Raw genomic sequence first — 18905 nt, 5'->3', positions numbered from 1 at the left:
GATCAAGGGGTATGAAATCACCACCTACAGAGCAATCAGTTCTCTGGAAAATAGTGTCCGTTCCTGGAAAAGCCGCTGGATGTCAGTGAGCAGGCAGTAAGTGAGTGTATACATTTGAAAGATATTCTACAGTTTTTGTCTTTCTCTGTTGAGCCTCAATCAACAAACAGAACTTTTAAGCAGCAACATTATTCATGCTTTTTTCCTGTTTAAAGCAATATTGTTCTATAAACCTTAATACAGTGACATCATCCTAAAACAAGGCACCCACATCTTTTAATTGCTGCCATTTTTATGTTTTCTTGGGTTGCAGATGAAAGAAAAAGGCCAAAACAGTTTTACAGAAACTAATGAACATATTTAATTAATTTAATAGAATAGCAATTGTAATTATATTTCAGATATTACAGGTATGTTAAACTTGATTCATGGTATAAGCCCAGAAACATTACTCAGTGACAATAGCTAAAATTATTGTTTTTACACTTGGGTTACATAGAGAAAATGTGCTAATAGCAGGGCTAACGAGGAGCTGCAAGCCAGACATTTATTAATATTATTCATATTTTTATTATGAATTTGTAAAATACAGATATGAAAGAAGTATTGATCTTTTCATCAGAAATTTCTAACATTAAGCACACAACCTCAAAGATGACAAACTTGGCACAAACAGAAAGCTACAGCCATCCAAAGTAAGTTTATATCAATAGCAACTTTCAAACATTATGACTGCTTTGAACAACAGCTCACTAAGACACAAAAATACATCAAAGAAATGGTCACAGAGACCATTTAAAAAAATATATAATTGATTTTAAGTGTAGTACGTAGATAAGGGCTAAAAATAAAGAAAAGGATAATTAAAATTAATTAAGCTATGGCACACAGAGACTTTTTCAATTAGAAGTGGTTGAAGTTATAGCGAGATGAGACTTTCTTCAGCTCATCATAGACAGATAACCTGAAGATTTAAGTATTTTGATCATTAAACAAGTCTGGTGCTTCTAAAGACTGAATATGATTAATGTGGATGTTTATGGTTTTATTAATTCATGCATCTAGGATTTTCTGCAATCCATTGCTTATTCCAGCACAGTTATTGATTTTATAGAAAGCATTTAAACTTTGGCAATATCCCCACGCTGAGAAAAATTTAGAACAGACCCAAAGAAGACACGGGTAGTGTGTGTTAATGCATGCCTCATTTTGGCATTTTTTCAACACTACGTGCTAAGAGCTTAAAATGATATGTTAATGCACACTTAAAACAACAATCTTCTCTGCAAATGAGAGAAAATCACCCATTTAATGTCAGATTTCATCAGTTCTCCTCGTGTGGAAGTACAGTTATTTAAGTCTGAATGATTTCAAACACACCCTCGAAATCTTGAGAGAGAAGGTAAAGACATAACAAGGCTCATCTGTTCTCTCTGCCTGTGAAATGGGTGCAGCTTAATGGCTTGTAGCTGGCAGAGGCGCTTTACAGCTATATGCAAGCAACAAAGAATCAATGTGAAATGCATGACAAGTTACTCTACATGCACTCTCAGAAATAGAGGTACGAGAGAAGAACATTTTTGTACCTATAGGTACATTTTTTTTAAATGTTCCCTTAAAAGTACAATACTGGTCTTTAAAAGTCCAGAAATGCCCCTTTAAAGGTACAATTTGAAATAAAGTACAAATCTGTACCATTTTGACCTGTACTGCAGTGACAGTGGCAGAATGTGGTAATGGGTCAGCATGGGAAAATCTGGATGGGCCTGGTTAATTGTAAAATTCATATGAGATGTGAGTGTGCTCATAAAAGCTACATGTTATAATCAAATCTGTTGGTCCTCTCCTCTCTACGTAAATTATCCTATGATGCAAAGAATATCTGTAACCTACCTTTGTGTAAGTTATGTTAAATTATATTAAAAAACACACACACACACAATGACATGCAGGCACAACCAAATGATGTTAAAATAAAAACTGGTCCATTTCCATTTTAAGTTCCAGTTATAATTTTTTAATGTTTTAAATCTTTCAAAAACGTGAAATCATTTTACTGTTATGTTTGGACTTTACTTTTTTGCTTTTACTACATCCTAGAATTGTTCATTAATTGTGAGGTTTTTATGGAATTTGCAACATCAAGTTAAACCGAGGTTCTTTGGAAGTTAAAATGTCAAGCAGATTTTTATGTTACGGTGACTACATTTTGTAAGTTACAAATATAGTTCGCCAAGACAGCATAACGGTTTCTAAACAACTGCGCATTAATACCACAATGTTGTATTTTCATGTGTCAAGTTCGCAACGCGCATTAATCCCAAAGGCCGAAAAGGCAGCAGCGATGAGTGCTCCGCCTCCTCGCTGACTAGCGTTGATGCAGAAAATGACTCTCAGGGGGTTATCCACGGAGGAGCTCCTTAAAAGGTTGATGGAAGAAGGCATTGATGTGTCAGACGACGAGGCGCAAAGATTTAGAGGTAAGTCGGGTGTGATTTTGTGTTTTTATAAAAATTACAACGTGTAATTTTACAGTAGAGTTAGCGAAAGTCCGAAGAGCTAGATTTAACATGGGCGAAAGCTAGCAGTTAGCTAAGTTTTAAACAAAGAAAGGTACAAATGTGGACTATTTAGACTGTTGGTGGAATGTTCAACGTCTGTCTGCCCGCGGTATTCGAGTGTTTTATCAATAAATAGTGACGAACCGTGTACAACAATGTAAAAAAATCAATAATTTCTCAAAACATGCTAGTATTGAAGGATATAAAAAAAACAACAACAGCAATAGAATAATATTAAACACAAAGTGAACCCGTCTTCCTTCATTAAATAGGTTCTTTTAGATGTTAAGGAGGAATTGACTTAACCAGGCTGGCGGAGAATGAAGACAACCGGACACCTGCAGCAGATGGGGAATCAGTGAACTTTTATTGAGACAGAGACAATCTCTCAACACAGCTCACATCAGGAGATTCCCAAGATTTGCTGTGAGGATAGGTATATATTCTCTAAAACTTACAGGAGGGGGTTGTGAGGAAAGTGCTGCATTAGCAGAAAAACAACTCCATAAAAGGAAAGCGGCCTTGGGTGTTCTAGTCTCTTCGCTTGCAGATATCTTGCACCTGCAGGATGAGGCGATCGCTTCTTATCGCTCTCAAGGCCAAAGTCGTGAGCACACATTTTTATTACACAGTTGCACAGTAACTTTAAAGCTGAACAATATTTAAAGCTGAATAATGTTTGATCGGATTATATTTTCTTCAAATCCCCCTTTTGACCCATCTTAAATGGGTCAACACACAAAAATAAGTAACATTCAAAGGAACACAGAGACGTGTCGAAGCCTGGCTCGAAAAACTCCTCGGGTCTTATCATTTGTCTTTATCTGTCATTGCAGATGAGGAGAAAAGAGTCCAGGCACCACCCTGCCCAGGGGTCGGCTGCAAGCAGTCTCGGTTCCCGATGAAAGCAGTAACAGCTGTCCTGCACAAAAGGATACAACGAGTCAGTGCAACCAGGGTAGTGACACAAAATTAACAGTTCCTGTAACTCAGCAACCAAAAAGCATAAGTAATGATAAAAATGTGGAGAGTACAGAGTATACTATAATAATGAGAGATATAAACGTGAAAATGTGAAAGAATAAATCAACCATAAAATAAACCCAGAACGGTAACTGCTAAGGACATTCAAAAGTGAATATGGTAAAACGTGAGGAAGGGGTGTGGAAAAAAACAATTTATATCCAGTGGTGGGAGTACACATTCGCTCAGGCTTAAGTCCGGAGACCCTGAGAACATCGCTTAACCCTCACAACCCGACCAGACACAGTTCAACCAGATATATCCTTCAAGAGGAAGTGGGTGAGGGAAACAATTAATAACAAACCTAATACAAAACACCACAGAGAAACAACCATTCTAGAAGAATTTAAACAAGAGAAAGACGATAATGGTCGTCACCCTCACGATCAGAGTTTTCATCATCCGTTGGCGAGGAGGTGGGAAGTTGACTAGCCAATAAAGGCATCTGCCGGGCGAGATCCTTATCCTCAGGAGTGAAAGCTGTAACAATCAGTCTCTGGAACAGGGATCGAATGCATGGAATACAACAGCAACCGCAGGTGACTAGGACAGCAACAAAAACTGAGATGGAAACTAGGATGGAAGCTACAAGGGCCTTATATTTGCCAAACATGTTAAGCCAAGAGTCCCACATGGCAGTATCAACGCCCGAGTGTTCCTTCATTTTAACAGTAAGAGCTGTGAGACCAGTAATAGCTTTAGTGAGGGAACCATCAGGAGCTGTGTTATTGGGGATATAGGTACAGCACTCCTGACCAAAAAGGCTGCAGACTCCGCCTCTTTCTGCGAGGAGAAAATCCGTTGCGACCCTGTTTTGGAAAGCCATTAGGGAAGTGGCAGATAACTGTGCATGCACAGCTTCAAAACCATCTCGAGTGTAATTAGCTAACAGTTGCACATTAAAGTGAATGTAGTTAATTCTGTCTACATTCGCATTTATTTCAACCATCCAAAGTATCGAGGCCCATCCTGCTTTAACCTGGTCTCGCAGTTTATATTCATCGGGGACCCCACGGGGTATACCTACAGCATCAATATAGGTTGGATTATGAGCTGAACCTGGGATTAGAGAACGTTTAGAGCGGCGTTCAGAGGAGGATGGGAGGCCAACTTCGTGTACTTCTATAGAGAGATCTACTGGAGTGACTGAAACAGGTAAAATAAGAGTTATGAGAGCGCAAAGACCTGACGCATCCCGAGGGAAACCATCATATAACTTGTTTTTGCCACACCACCACCACAAATCAGCCCTAGCCGTAGGTCGGAAGTTTGGTTTCATAACCGTCATCTCAGTGCACCAAGAAGAGTTCAAGCTACCTAGTTTTACTGCATTGCCAGTCAGGTTAATACAAGTGAAATTGTTCACAGCTACATCTGAAGAAAAGAAAGGTGGTTTATTAGAGACCGAGCGTTGAGTTTTAGGAAAGTGGTTTTCCAGATATGAGCAATGACCTCGTTTTGTATTGTTCATAAGATGCAGGAGGCATGCACTATTGACTGGCGCCGGTACAACTCTTAAAGTGGGGCGGGCTCCCATACAAACTATGCAGTCGGAAGCCGTCTTGTCAGCAGCTTGTTCAGCTAGTAGTAACCAGTTGTTTGTTGCTCCAGAAATACCGGTTAGAATTTGGAAGAGGTCATCTTTAGACATTTTATTTGTGTCTACAATGCGTATTCGGCCGTTTCTCCCCCCGTTTGTATATGTCACCGGAGGGCCATTAAAGGTGGGGTTATCATCTTTAACTACAGAGCTTGGAGCTGCACCAACGCTAGGGCATATTTCCATTTGCCAATACAGGGCGGTGCGATCAGTCCAAGGGGCAAGTATAAATTGTTGACAGGAGGTCAAGGCCAGATCCTTTAGGGTAAAAATTAAGCCTGAAAGATCCGGTTTTTTTGCTATTCTGAGCATATTTTGGTTTCTCCAGTGCAAAGCCTGACCCCTAGAGTGCTTGGACCAATCGAGGTCCGTTTCTGACACTAAACTGGACCACTTCCACTGATGCCAACCTCCCAGGGTTATATACCACACTGAGGAGGAGAGATGTACTGCAAGGTTAAAAAGATCCCCCCCTTGGTCTTTGGTGACGGGAGTGACTGGGAAGCTAGCGAAATCTATTTCAACTACCCAACTTTTATTGTTGGGGACACAGAGAGTAATCATTCTAGTCGTACTTGGGGTACAGGAGGTAACCGTGTCTCGTTTCTTTCTAAATCGATCGGGCGTGGGCAAAACTGGAGAGGAAGTGGTGGGCAAGACCCTAGGGGCTACATTTGTCAGATTGGGACTGTCAGAAAGGGGCGAAGCTTTTGAACTTGAAGGTGTCAGAAGTGTCGGGGGCCCTTCACAGATCAGGATTATGCCAATGGGAATGAGACCCAGGGCCAGGAAGCAAACAAAGACGCAACATCTTTGCCTGCCTGTCATTTCAGGGGGAAAGGGCCAAGACATGTTTACTTAGCTTGGGTGTCTTCTAATAGAGGATGATGGGGCAGAGAAAGGTGGTCCAGTTCCCCCCACCTCGCCAAGGGCGTGTTCTAGGAGTTAAAGAGCAACAAAAAGTATCAGTGACACAACTTTAAATGAGCTTTCAGCGGTTAAAACTATTGCAATGTAAAATGTAAATCTTAAAAACTCAAGCCAATATAAAAGCAAAGTCATAAAAGATGTTAAAAATAGAAAAATAAAAATGTTTAGTTCAGTATGAAGAACACCCCCTTTTGTAACCAGCCGGCTTGTAGGTTGAGTTTTGGCTCCCTCAAGTGGTTGGTGATGCTGTTGCAGCTCCTTCTGACAGGTCCTTCTGCACCTCTCTCAAGGTTCTTCCTGGTTCGGTGGCAGCAGCGCACTGTGTGTAATGAAACCAGGTGTCACCTTTCCCTTCGAGCCTGACAGCGTGGGAGGTCCGCTCTGTTATGCGGTAAGGGCCTGTCCAGCGAGGCTCAGCCCACTTTCTCTTTGTGACTTTCAGGAGGACGTAGTCCATTCCAGGTGTAGCCGCCTCTTTCAGCTCTTGCTGGTTTCTTTCAGCGACCTGTGAGGAATACTGGGCAACAAAACTGCGGAGCATGTTATAATATGTCCTCGGATCGAGGTCTGAATCAGCTTCATCCGACATTAACAGGCGAGAGGAGGGGCCAGGAAAAGGCCTGCCATGCTCCAACTCAAATGGAGTGTAACCAGAGGTTTGATTTACTGAGCATCTTATGGACATTAATGCAAGAGGCAATGCCTTAACCCAATCTAATTTGGTCTGTGCACAGATTTTAGCCAATTTAGTTTTTAGAGTTTGATTCATCCTTTCCACTTTCCCCTGGGACTGGGGGTGGTAAACTGAGCCAAACTTATGTTTCAAACCTAATGCGGCTTCAACCCTCTGCAGATCGTGGTTCCTGAAATGTGAACCATTGTCCGACCTTATGACCTCGGGAAACCCATGCTGTGGTATATAATGATTAATCAGACACTTCACCACAGTTCTACTGTTTTCACTTGCTGTCGGCCAGGCTTCTGGCCAACCTGAAAATGCATCCACAGCCACCAGCAGGTACCTGTAACTACCTACTCTGTCCACCATGTCTGTGTAATCAATGATTATTTCTTTCCCTGGGCAAAGTGGGATGGGGAAGTACCCTGCTATTGGCTTGAAGGCGGGCTTGATTCCAAATTGGTTGCACTCCTTACAGGTTTTAACCATGTATTTTGTCATGTCTTTTAGATAAGGGTGCCACCAGGCGGCTAAGTTCCTCATCATTTGTGCAGGTCCCACATGCCCCACTCCATGTGCCTCTTCCATTGCTGTCTGTCTGACCCCTGGCGGTAGAATGGGCCTTCCATCTGGGCCACGCCAAACATCTGTGTTTGTGGCCCCTCTTGTTACCCATAATGATTTTTCCTGGGGGCTGGCTTTGTCCTGTAACTCTCTGATTGTGGCTAGGCCTAGTTGTATGGGTGGTCTTTCTGGAGGGGGTGTGGCTTCTGGGTCCATTACCATAATCAGGGAGGGTAAGTAACCAGCTGTCTGCTTAGCTACTAAGTCGGCCTGTTTGTTACCTAATGCCACTAAGTCTAGTCCGGCACTGTGTCCTTTGCATTTTACCACTGCCACCTTAACAGGTAACAACAGTGCTTCCGCTAATTCCCTCATTTCTATCTCATGTTTAATAGGCTTTCCGCTGGCTGTCAAAAAACCAGCTCTTAGCCACTGCTTGAGCTCCACATGCACTGCTCCCACAGCATAAGCTGAATCACTGTATATATTCACTTTCTGTCCCTTTCCCATCCTTAAGGCTTCAATCACCGCTCTCAGTTCAGCTCTCTGTGCAGACTGTTGTCCTGTCAACTGCTCTGCTTTCACTGTTTTCCATCTCATGTCTGTCTGTTCCACTATTGCCCATGCAGCCTTCAACATTCCACTTTCAGTTCTGAAACAACATCCATCTGTGAACCAATCTTTTTCTGCATCCATTAGAGGTTCTGCCTGCAAATCTGGCCTGATTTTCTCCTGTACCTGCACAACCTCTTCACACATATGTGGTTCCCCCGATCCCATGTGATCAGCCATGTTTATGCCTTCATGTGAGTAGGTGATGTGTGGTGCTTCCAAAATGGTACTGAGGCGTCTCTGCCTGAGTGAAGTGAGTGTGAAGGCCTGTGAGGAGACGTAGGCCACCACACTGTGTGATGTCAAAATTTTTAGTGGGTGGTTCATCACTATGTGTGCTGTTTTCTGAATGATTTTTGCAAGTCCAGAAACGTGTTGTGTGCACGGTGGGTGGCGTTTTTCAGTGTTGTCAAGCATTACGCTTACATATGTCAACACTTTTCTCTCTCCCCCTTTTTTCTGGAACAGGATACCATTGATATGGGTTCCAGTTCCAGAAACATCAAGATGAAAAGGCAAAGCATAATCTGGCACAGCAAGGTCAGAGGCGACAGAAAGCTGTTGTTTTAACTTTATAAACGCCTGTTCTGTTTCTGTAGTCCATGAGAGGGGAGCAGAGAGGTTTCTCATGCCTTGTTCATTTACCAAAGCGCGCAAAGGGGAAGTAAGGCCAACATAGTCTGGGACATAGGTCCTGCTGTAACCAGTCAGGCCCAAAAATGACAACATGTCTTTTACAGTTAGAGGTTTTGGATGGTGCAAAATGGAGTTCCTGTGTTCTGGGGACAAGGAAATACCGGACTGTGAGACCATGCGGCCTAGAAAAGAAACCTGTTTTCTTGCAATCTGTAGTTTGTTTTTGCTCACTTTAAAACCTGTGTTGGCCAGGTGGTGAAGTACCACTCTGGTGGCCTCCAAACAGATGTCAGCCGTGGGAGCAGACAGCAAAAGGTCATCCACATATTGTATTAACATACAGTCAGATGGTAGTGGGCTGGTTTGTAAAAGTTCTTTCAAACACTGATTAAACAGTCCTGGGGAGAGGGCAAATCCCTGTGGTAAGCGAGTGTAACGCCATTGTCGGCCTCTAAATGTAAATGAGAAAATGTCACGCAGTGACTCACGAAGTGGGAGGCAGAAAAAGGCATTAGCCAAGTCAATGCAGGTGAACCAGGCATGAGATGGTGGGAGGTTGGTCAAGGCAACATAAGGATTAGGCACAGGCAAAGTAGGAGTGCCAAGTAAGGCATTAATCCTTCTCAAATCATGTGCCATTCTGAACTTCCCCGTGCCTTTTTTCTCAACGGGTAGGATGGGCGTGTTCCACTTAGAGCAGGAGGGCTCCAAGACACCGGCAGTGACCAAACCAGAAATTGTTTCTGCAATCCCAGCCTCAGCCTCCGGTCTGTGTGGGTACTGAGGCTGCCACAAAGGGGTAGCAGATGACAGTTGAAAAGAGACTGGCTCCACATCAACTAAACCTACATCTGTGGGTCCATGGGACCACAAACAATCTGGAAGAGAGTCGAGTAAAGGCGCAGCATCACAGTGGTCTGTGTGTTCTCTGCCATGTGACCCGCTGACCACTCTATGTTGCAGTGTTGAGGAATTAAAGCAATCATTTAAAATTTGGTATGTCTTGGTAGATGGAGAAAACAAAACCTGTGGGAGTTTTGTAGGTGTCCAGTCAGTGGCCGCAAGGGAACGTTTAACCATTCCACCCAGCTCCCTAGCCTGGTGTCCAGGATGTAAGGCCAGTGACACATGGGGAGCTGCCTCATCAGACATCATGTACCACTGTAATTGATCTGTTGTAAAAGTAACCGCTGCTGCCACTCCCTCCGGTGCCGCAAAAATGCACGACATGTTCAGAGACCAAGCCCGCCCCTCACACTGCTCTTGGAACATGTGCTGGTACCAGGTGGTGTCATGCCTGTCATAAAACAGTGTAACATGAGGTGGGTCAGGGGGAGGGACATAAGGATGTAGGAGTGAGAGCCACGGCCGCCATTGCTTAAAAGCAGTACAAACTCCTGGTTCAGCAGGTGTTTCAACTTCCAATAATGCCCAGTAGATGTCAGCAGAGTCCGCCAAACAGGAGGAGGGTTGCAGTAGAAACTGACCACCTCCCTCTGGCCCATCAGAGCAGGGAAGTACAACCCCAGTAGGGAGAGTCACAGTTAGGCCTTGTGAAGAGCAGAGTATTGTGGCTCCTAATTTAATCAACAAGTCTCTTCCCAGTAAATTCACAGGCGCCTGTTTTGAACAAACATAGCTGTGTAACAAGGTCTGATCTCCAACCGTTGTGGGGAGGGGCACGGTGTAAGGCAGAGTTTTAGGTTCCCCAGATATGCCCACCACTGTAATCACTGTGTCAGTAAGTCTTTCACGAGCAACATCCTTAATGGTGGAGTACGTAGCTCCAGTGTCCACTAAAAAGCTGCTTCTTCTTCTATCTACAGTTATGGACAGCATAGGGTCCGCCGTTGTCCCTTCACCGTCCTGGGCAGTCTGTGGGGTGTCCTATAGCTGGGGACCACCCTCGTAGTACTCCCACCCCATCACAGGCATCTGTGGGGCCGGGGGCACTTCAACTAAAGCACCACGAGGTCCACCTCTGTGGCCAGGATGCTGATAGGGCCCACCACGGGCTCCCCTGCCTCTTCCAGCAGCCGGGTTCAAAGGGCACGCTTTAGCCCAGTGTCCAGGTTGTCCACACCGGAAACAAACATACATCTGGCCTCCCCTACCACCTCCCATCTGACCCCTTCCCCTGAAACCACCTCTGTTTCCTCCAAATGGGGAACCTCTCTGCCCATAAGGGGCCGGGGAGTGATAAGCACCATACTGGGGGGGCTGTGGATCAGTTGGCCATGGGTTCGGATACAAATCAGGGGCAACTGGACCAGGAGGGGGAGCCGCAGCGGCCACAAGCTGCTTTTTAGGCTTGTCACCTTTTCCACCCAGGTCGTTTTTAGCTTTCTGCAGCTGAACCTTCAACAGTTGCAACTGTAAATCTTCGACGCTCTCCGCTTTATCATCAGACTTAATCTGCACTTTGTTAAGATTAAAAATCAAATGTTTCTTCCAGATTGCAAAGTCACAGTCCTGCAAATCAGGATTATCCTCCATTTTCTGGCTTACTGACTCCGGAATGCCCCTCAGCACCGCCCTTCTAAACCACATGCTCTGTGAACAAGTCCTACTGGGGTGATGACCTGTATGGTTCACCCAGTCTTCAACAGCCTGATTTAGATAATGGGTGGGATTTTGCTTTCCCTCCCATTTAAATTTCTGTAAGGTGCCTTGATTTTTGGGTGGGAATTGTTTGCGCAGGGCCGGTCCAATAAACCTCAAGGCCTGCATCAGTGGCACCTCGTTCTCATGCATGGTAGTACCCGCATTTTGTTCCAGGTCCGCTGCCTGAGATCGGGATGTGCACCTAGTTATAATAGCTCTAAAATCTCCCAGTGCGAGGTCCTGTCCAGCTGTGTATTTATCCAAACCAGCCAACCAGGCATTCCCTCCCTCCATTATGTCAGGGAGTTTGTCCACTAGGGCCTGGACATCTCCGAATGAATAAGGTTGATACACTGGTGTACGTTGCGCTTTAGTCTGGACCAGGGGAAACATGCCTGGAGGCTGAGGCACAGGGCCCTTAGATCTAGTCTGATATCCTAAACTGGGAGAGGTAGAGAGGGGTGTATTGTTAAGGTCACTGAGTTCATCATCAGTATCCTCAGTTTTTCCCCCGCCTGGTGGGGTAGCAGTGTCAGCAAAAACGTGGGCTAAACTCATCTGTGTTTCCGGATCCTGACGGCCCACCAAAGACATGTTAACTGTGACATTTGGTGAAGTGCCAGGCTCAGTTTTTGCAGTAGCGGTCAGATCTCCTTTAACAGCGACAGGAGTGCTGGCAAAGGGGTTGGACCGGGAAAGAGGGGCTGACGCAACACGATTATTCACCTGGACCACTGACCTATGTTCATTTAAGCAGCTGCGTAATGCTGCTTCTAGATCAGTTAATTGTTGTTCAGTGGGTTCCTGTCTGTTCATTCGAACCGCAAATGGTGCGCTCGCAAATGGGTCAGTTAGGCCCTCAGATCCGGTTCCAAAACAATGGGACATAGAGGAGGGGGCTCTACTACTAGCTGAGGATGTCGCCGACAGAGAGGAGCTTCCTGGGCAAAAATGCTTAGTATCTATGGGAGTTGGAGCTACGGGCGGTTCTTCTCCAATAGTCATTATTCCACCAGAGATATTAAGTACCGGATATATGCCTGCTGAGGGAGGAGTTGAGGCAGAATAGGGAGGTGGCTGAGACCTATTTTTCTTCATGTGTGGTTTTGCAGTTTCCCATAAACACACCCAGTGATTAAATTTAGCTTTGCGGCCTGCGTGCTTATCTGCTTCCTTTCTGTGTCTCACCCCGCTCATCACACCTGCACCTGCTGCTGCTGAGTTGGCTTCTTCCTCTTTCTCTTTTGCCTGCATAGCCTTATTCTGCCAAATTATTCCCCAATTACCACTACTCCCCTCATCCTTTCCCTTTTCTTTCATTAACCTTTCAGCTGTTTTCCTCAATGACTCTTTCTGCTTTTTTGCTTCTTTAGGCTGGTGTGTGGAGTTGATGACTGTCTCAACACATGTTAATTGTTCTCCCAATGTGCTAAGAATAACACCGGGACCCCAACCATCATCATTAGTTTCTCGATCTAATTCTCCATCCATTTTACTGTCAATGGAGGAGTGTTCTTTTATTGATTTTAAAGGAGAATTTGGGCCAGCTGGGTTTCTGCCTCTGTTAGGCACTAACAGCTGGGGCGCTGCTTTAAAGGTGAGTCAGCACTGAAATATCCCTTCAGGTGTTACCAAGCTTCTACCAAACCGGAGTCTGGCGGGTAACCTTGCCTAGAGCTTCCTGATAGGGGTGCTAGTTGGTTGTCACCTTGTTCACACGTCTCATTCACACTTCATACATTACCTGCAGTCACTCATTACCCTCCTTATGTATGTAATAAATGTGTAAAAAAAAAAATTCTATGTGTGGTGTATTATTTTAACCAAAAGAGGAACCTAGTTCCTTTAATTGTGTAATCTGTGAACAACGGAGAACCAAACTGTCCTGCCCAGTGTTCCACAGCAAGCATTCAGCGTGTATTTATGTGTGTCCAATATCAAACAGAACATCAAAACATTTAAAACACTAAAATCATCGGGGTTTTAAGAAGAGATCCGTTTTCTCCTATTGATCAAAGGGACCCCTCCTTTGGACTCCAACCAGTACTTCTCCTTTTTAAGTTTTAGAGGATCTTTTCTAATAAAGTCCTCTGGGCCTTCCTAACCCTTCTGTAGTTTAGAGAATATTACTAAAAAATATTCTCAAGGCCTTTAACCTTTTAATTTGTTTAGAAAGGCGTTACTAATAAACCCTTTCAAGGTCCCAGACCTGCACTGAGGTATTTATCCGACACCGGAGAGCAACCCGTCGGCTGCAACCGTGGTCAGACCTCAGTTCACTCTTATCTTTATTCACTTATTCACTTATTTCTTATTCACTTATCTGATTCTCAACAAGCCTTAAGTAAGCCAGACAATTTTGGTTATGAATTACTAGGAGTTTGGACACTAAGTATTTTTATAATGTTCAATATAGCAGAAATAAAAGGTCTGCTTACCTTGTTTTTGTGTGCACACAGCTTTTGTCCAAACTCCGTTCACTCAGACCACGGCCGAAGTCCTCCCATCCGTTCCAGTTGACCTGGAGCGGATCCTGTTCCGTGACGCCAATTGAAGGATATAAAAAAAAACAACAACAGCAATAGAATAATATTAAACACAAAGTGAACCCGTCTTCCTTCATTAAATAGGTTCTTTTAGATGTTAAGGAGGAATTGACTTAACCAGGCTGGCGGAGAATGAAGACAACCGGACACCTGCAGCAGATGGGGAATCAGTGAACTTTTATTGAGACAGAGACAATCTCTCAACACAGCTCACATCAGGAGATTCCCAAGATTTGCTGTGAGGATAGGTATATATTCTCTAAAACTTACAGGAGGGGGTTGTGAGGAAAGTGCTGCATTAGCAGAAAAACAACTCCATAAAAGGAAAGCGGCCTTGGGTGTTCTAGTCTCTTCGCTTGCAGATATCTTGCACCTGCAGGATGAGGCGATCGCTTCTTATCGCTCTCAAGGCCAAAGTCGTGAGCACACATTTTTATTACACAGTTGCACAGTAACTTTAAAGCTGAACAATATTTAAAGCTGAATAATGTTTGATCGGATTATATTTTCTTCAGTATGTAAATATAGCTATTAACAAAATCGTTTTCTAAGCAAAATTTATCGCATCTAACTTGTTTCCCGCTCAAAGGGATTTTAAACAATGGAAGGTACACATTTGTACCATTCCACCTACTTAGTGGGATTTTCGAATATGAGAGCTGTAAGCTCTGCGCAGGGACACTTACTTACATTTTTATATTACCAGTTAATTTATATTAACAATTAATCAAGAGAATTAATTGTAACTTCCTTTTGGGGAATATAGACAGATTCACAATGATAGCTTATTATCATTATTATTATTATTATTATTATGTATTGACCATAATGTCACTTTAAAACTAAATTTGAAAATGGTTTTATTTTTATTTCATACTGTACTTTATATTTCAGATAACGATGTAGATGGAGAGACGGTAGACTGTGGACTCACTGAGACCATGGTTGCATATCTTTTTGACAAGTCTTTCAAAAAGCAGCTGAAGTTCAGAGACTTCACAAACCGCTACAAGGAAGTCATCATCACTTTACAACCGGTCGACCCATTTGAAGGTACAGTTGAAGGTCCAGTGTCCCAAGCAAACCAGAGGTAGGTTGTGATAAATGTCTAAATTTGCATATGCATTTAAGTGCTTGCAAAATGGCTAGTTAATGCTGTTTTCCTACTGTATTGCAGTTCTATACCTTCTTGCCGTAGACTGCCTGCAGTTATTTCCATTCCAAAATTCCCACAAGATGTCCAGAGTCGCTTGGATCTCAAAGAACCAGTCCAGAAAGAACAGAAGTACCGAAACAAAATAATTGGGACTCTTTATGAAATGCTGTCACAGTACACAATGTAAGGGTTCCTTTCTGAATAATTACATTAATTTCTTAATATTAATATTGCTGTTGTAAGAGAGGCAGAGAACAAATGCTTAGCCCATCTGCCTCCCAATCTGGAGACCAGCGTTCGAGTCTGGCGTGACACACGGTTCCAATGAACTGGCAATAGTGGTAAAACCATACATCCTGTGTCTCCAGACCTTGTCTGGACTATGATATCCAAAGTGTTCATTTTCGAATTTGCTCAAGAGTAAATTAATAATTCAGGACTGCAGTCAATTAATTAATGAAGTTTGGGAGAGGTGTGGCTGTTTGTCCACGCCCATTTTTAAGAAATTAAAATCAACTTTAGCTACATTGATTTGACATTGGTCTACAACATACTATTTACGGTAATAACAATATGATTAGAAGAATTGAAGAACAGAAAAGCCCCCAGGAAAGGATAAGAGTAATCAGTGTACTGTGGGTTGTTTTTCTTATGTTTGAAACAGGTACCCAACCCACTCAGACTACATCCAGGTCATCAAAGCCCTGATTGTGAAGTATCCTTTCTTAAGAGATGTACACGGAAATGGTTATGTGAGTACCTCTCCTTTTTTGTTTCTTTTATAGATTATATTAATATAAAGTAACCATAATTAACTACTTATATACATTTGAAACAACTAGGACACCTGGCACAGCCAACTCAAGAGAAAGTTCAAAGCAGAACGGGCTCCCCTAATCAGCAACGAAGAAGTGAACCGGGTTAAAGAAAAGTTTGGACGCACGCAGAAACATCGGACCACAGAGGAATCCAGCAGCTCCTGTCTGAAGAGACTGAAGCCCTCTCTCGTAAGTCCTCACACCCTCAGCCTCTAAGAGCTAAGGTAACATATGTAGTCTTATTATGTTCACTGTAAAGCTAAAAGTAAACATTAATTGAAAGAAACATGTTAACAGATAACATTAACATAGAAAAAGGAACTTCACAGTTGATTTAACAAAAGTCAGCTCAACTTGCAATTCCTATTCAACATTTTTGCATTTTTTTCAAAGCATTTGGTGTACAAATTACCGCATTTCGAGTAACATTAACTTATCAGAGTTTACTTATGATAATACTGATATCTGCTTTGACAAAGGATTCGTGCTTTGTGGGGGAAGATGCAGCCTCCGTTGATGCTCATATCAAGGTGCTAAATGATCAGCACAAGAAGCTACATCCTGACACAGCACTGGTGAAAGACCGCATGACAAAAACCTTTGCATGGAGACGTCGAGAGGTAGCTGAAGGAATGTGTACTGTGGACCTATTAAAGAGATATCCATTCCTGGGGACATCTGCAGGGGTAAGAATTGTTAAGATGATTGGGGAAACGGCTAATGATTTTTTTGTCTCTAAATCTGATTATTATTTTCTGTACTAACTGATTAATCAATCTGTTCATTATCTTTAGAATTTTTGTTCAATGGTTAAAGCACTTTACATTTATCTCCAGTCTGTGTCTTTAAACATGTCAAAAGTTTAAATCCTCAATGTAAAATGTCATTCTTTTGTCTATTCTGCTCTTTTCATTTCCAGTTGTGTGATGAGGTTGATTTAATGCATCCCTGCCAAGACAACATCTGTCGCCGCTTTAGCGAAAACTTCACTGCTGTTCTTCAAATGACCAAGGATTTGCCACTGAAGAAGGTCTACATGGAGGCAAGAGAGAATGCACTGGCTGAAGACATTACAGGTGCTAATTTGACCTCATACAAATAGTAAATTTTGTGACAATTCATTTGCTCTCTCTTCCAAAGATAATTGATGTACCATAGTGCCATGTCAAGAGCATGTTAATGGGAATTTGCATGCTATCAAAATCTAATGAAGTGCATTTGCATCTGTATGACCTAGGAATTGACTTCAAGGGGGCACTTCTCTTGCCATCCATCTTCAAGGAGAAGATAGAAGATTTCATCATCCTTGGAGAGGTAAATGCATGATGCAATGCATAGCCTTTGGCCACAAGTTTCATTCTCGGTGTTTTGTTGGCATGGAGCTGAATTCAGCTGCGGTTCAGCATCACAGCTAAGCTAATGTAGGGGAAACACTGCTGTTAATCCACAGTGCTGCTGTGCTCTTGGGTTTTGTCTGGTGTTTATATAGATAGATAGACCTTTATTGTCCCCTTAGGGAAATTCTTCTTCACAGGTACTGTCACTGTCAGGGGTGATTGCTTTTGCCCTTGAATATTATGTCAAACTTTAGCAGCTTATCAAACACTACCACAACAGTCACTGGTCAAGAAGCTTTTTGTTTGGAGTAGGGGCCATGTTTACAGGTTATCAGAATAGACAGTTTTGTTTTGCAGCAAAAAAAAGAAGGTAATTTGAGGAATCTGTTGAAAATTCACTTGGCACATATTGCTTAAACATACTGTATACTAATGTTTTTCTTCCTCTTCTGCAGAATACTCCCATGAGTCCATACCCAACCATTCGAATGAAGGATAAGAGTTGGACAACTGCCCTCTCAAGACAGTGTCGCTGTGTTGTCACAGTTGAAGGAGTGGATGTTTGCTCATGCTGCTCGCTGGATGAGGCCTACATCTCAGCATTCTCCACCTTCTTCGTGTTCAACATGACCTACCCTGCATACTTCAAGAAAACACTTCAGAACTGCATTGTCAACATAGGAGACCAGGGAGACAAACCCCTGCCAGTAAGTGTCACCAGGGTACTTAACCAACTCTATTAAATATGCCCCCACTCCACAAATGTTCAAAATGTTCAAAAAGGGCATTTACTCTGAGGAAGTTGATTACACATGTTGGGTTAGTACACGCACATGAGCCTCATTTCGGCATCACTTGTGGAATAAACGACTGCCAGGCAGCTTTTTCCAAGTATCACTCTTTTCAACGCCATGTGTGATCCGTCAAAACATTGTGTTCAGGTGTTTAATGTCTTTATGTGATTGTTTACTTTTTTTAAATGAATGTATTTTTCTTGACATGTCCTATGGCAATATACGAATGTAATCAAGAATGTATTCCTGTGGTTGTTTAAATGCTTTGATGTGATTCTATTATTGAAAATAAATGGTTAAATAACCAAATATTTTGGACTATTGGGGTACATTTTTGTCTCTTTAGGTACGAAATAGGTTGTCGCTGGGGGGGTACCCTCATAGGTACCCTATTGTACCCTTTTCAAGGGAACATTTCTGTACTATAGTTTGAAGGTACATTTATGTCTTAGGAAAGTACATGATTGTACTTCAGATGGTACAACTTCATAAGGTACAAAAATGTACCAAGCCTAAAGGGTACAGAAATGTCCTTCAAAAAGGAACACCCCCAGCGACAAGCATTTGTACCCTTTTTGGTACACTTTGGCACCCCTATTTCTGAGAGTGTGGGTTCGAAATGTATGAGGATTAATGTTTGCTGACATAACTGGGACTTTCAGTGAGCTCCACTGCAATTGTCAGCCTTTGTCTTATAGTATCAAAGTTGTGTAAGACGATTCAGTTGAATAAAACATTGGTTGTACACAAAAAGACAGAAAAGCGTGGCAAGAATCTCCTCTATTAATGGCCGTACTATTTGGATAGTAACAGAAGGTGATGAAACAACTCTGAGATGAGAGTTCAATTTGTAATCATGAGTTTCAGGACCTTTTTCGACTCCCCAGCATGTAGATATTTAACAGAAAACAGAGCTTGTACTGAAGAGTTTTGTACTGGATTTTCTCTGAGACTGAAGCAGAGAATTTATTTATTTTATCATGTTTGCTCTGCAGTTGCTCTTATATAAATATTGTGTTATCTGTAAGTGTTGAGGAGTGACTTA

General features: G+C 42.6%; 3 protein-coding genes across 3 annotated transcripts; 1 reads left to right on the top strand and 2 right to left on the bottom strand.

Moving 5' to 3' along the window:
• Window positions 1-2386: 2386 nt before the first annotated feature.
• LOC146633967 (sterile alpha motif domain-containing protein 3-like) lies at window positions 2387-17809 on the top strand. The gene is made up of 9 exons (XM_085352672.1): window positions 2387-2480; window positions 14650-14845; window positions 14933-15094; window positions 15576-15663; window positions 15754-15918; window positions 16209-16415; window positions 16649-16805; window positions 16967-17043; window positions 17522-17809. The coding sequence occupies exons 1-9, from the start codon at window positions 2387-2389 to the stop codon at window positions 17807-17809; spliced, it is 1434 nt and encodes a 477-aa protein (XP_085208798.1).
• LOC146633969 (uncharacterized) lies at window positions 3931-6038 on the bottom strand. Its single transcript, XM_085352880.1, has one exon. It carries the CDS (start codon window positions 6034-6036, stop codon window positions 3931-3933), a length of 2106 nt encoding a protein of 701 aa, XP_085209006.1. The 5' UTR covers window positions 6037-6038.
• LOC146633968 (uncharacterized) lies at window positions 10160-13516 on the bottom strand. The gene has a single exon (XM_085352671.1). The coding sequence runs from the start codon at window positions 12698-12700 to the stop codon at window positions 10493-10495; it is 2208 nt and encodes a 735-aa protein (XP_085208797.1). The 5' UTR covers window positions 12701-13516; the 3' UTR covers window positions 10160-10492.
• Window positions 17810-18905: the final 1096 nt, after the last annotated feature.

This window comes from Diplotaxodon limnothrissa, linkage group LG4 (genome assembly GCF_057381915.1).
Source record: "Diplotaxodon limnothrissa isolate DT_005_m linkage group LG4, D_limnothrissa_male_GT1.1, whole genome shotgun sequence".
NCBI lineage: Eukaryota > Metazoa > Chordata > Actinopteri > Cichliformes > Cichlidae > Diplotaxodon > Diplotaxodon limnothrissa.
This window is presented reverse-complemented; position numbering and strand designations above follow the sequence as displayed.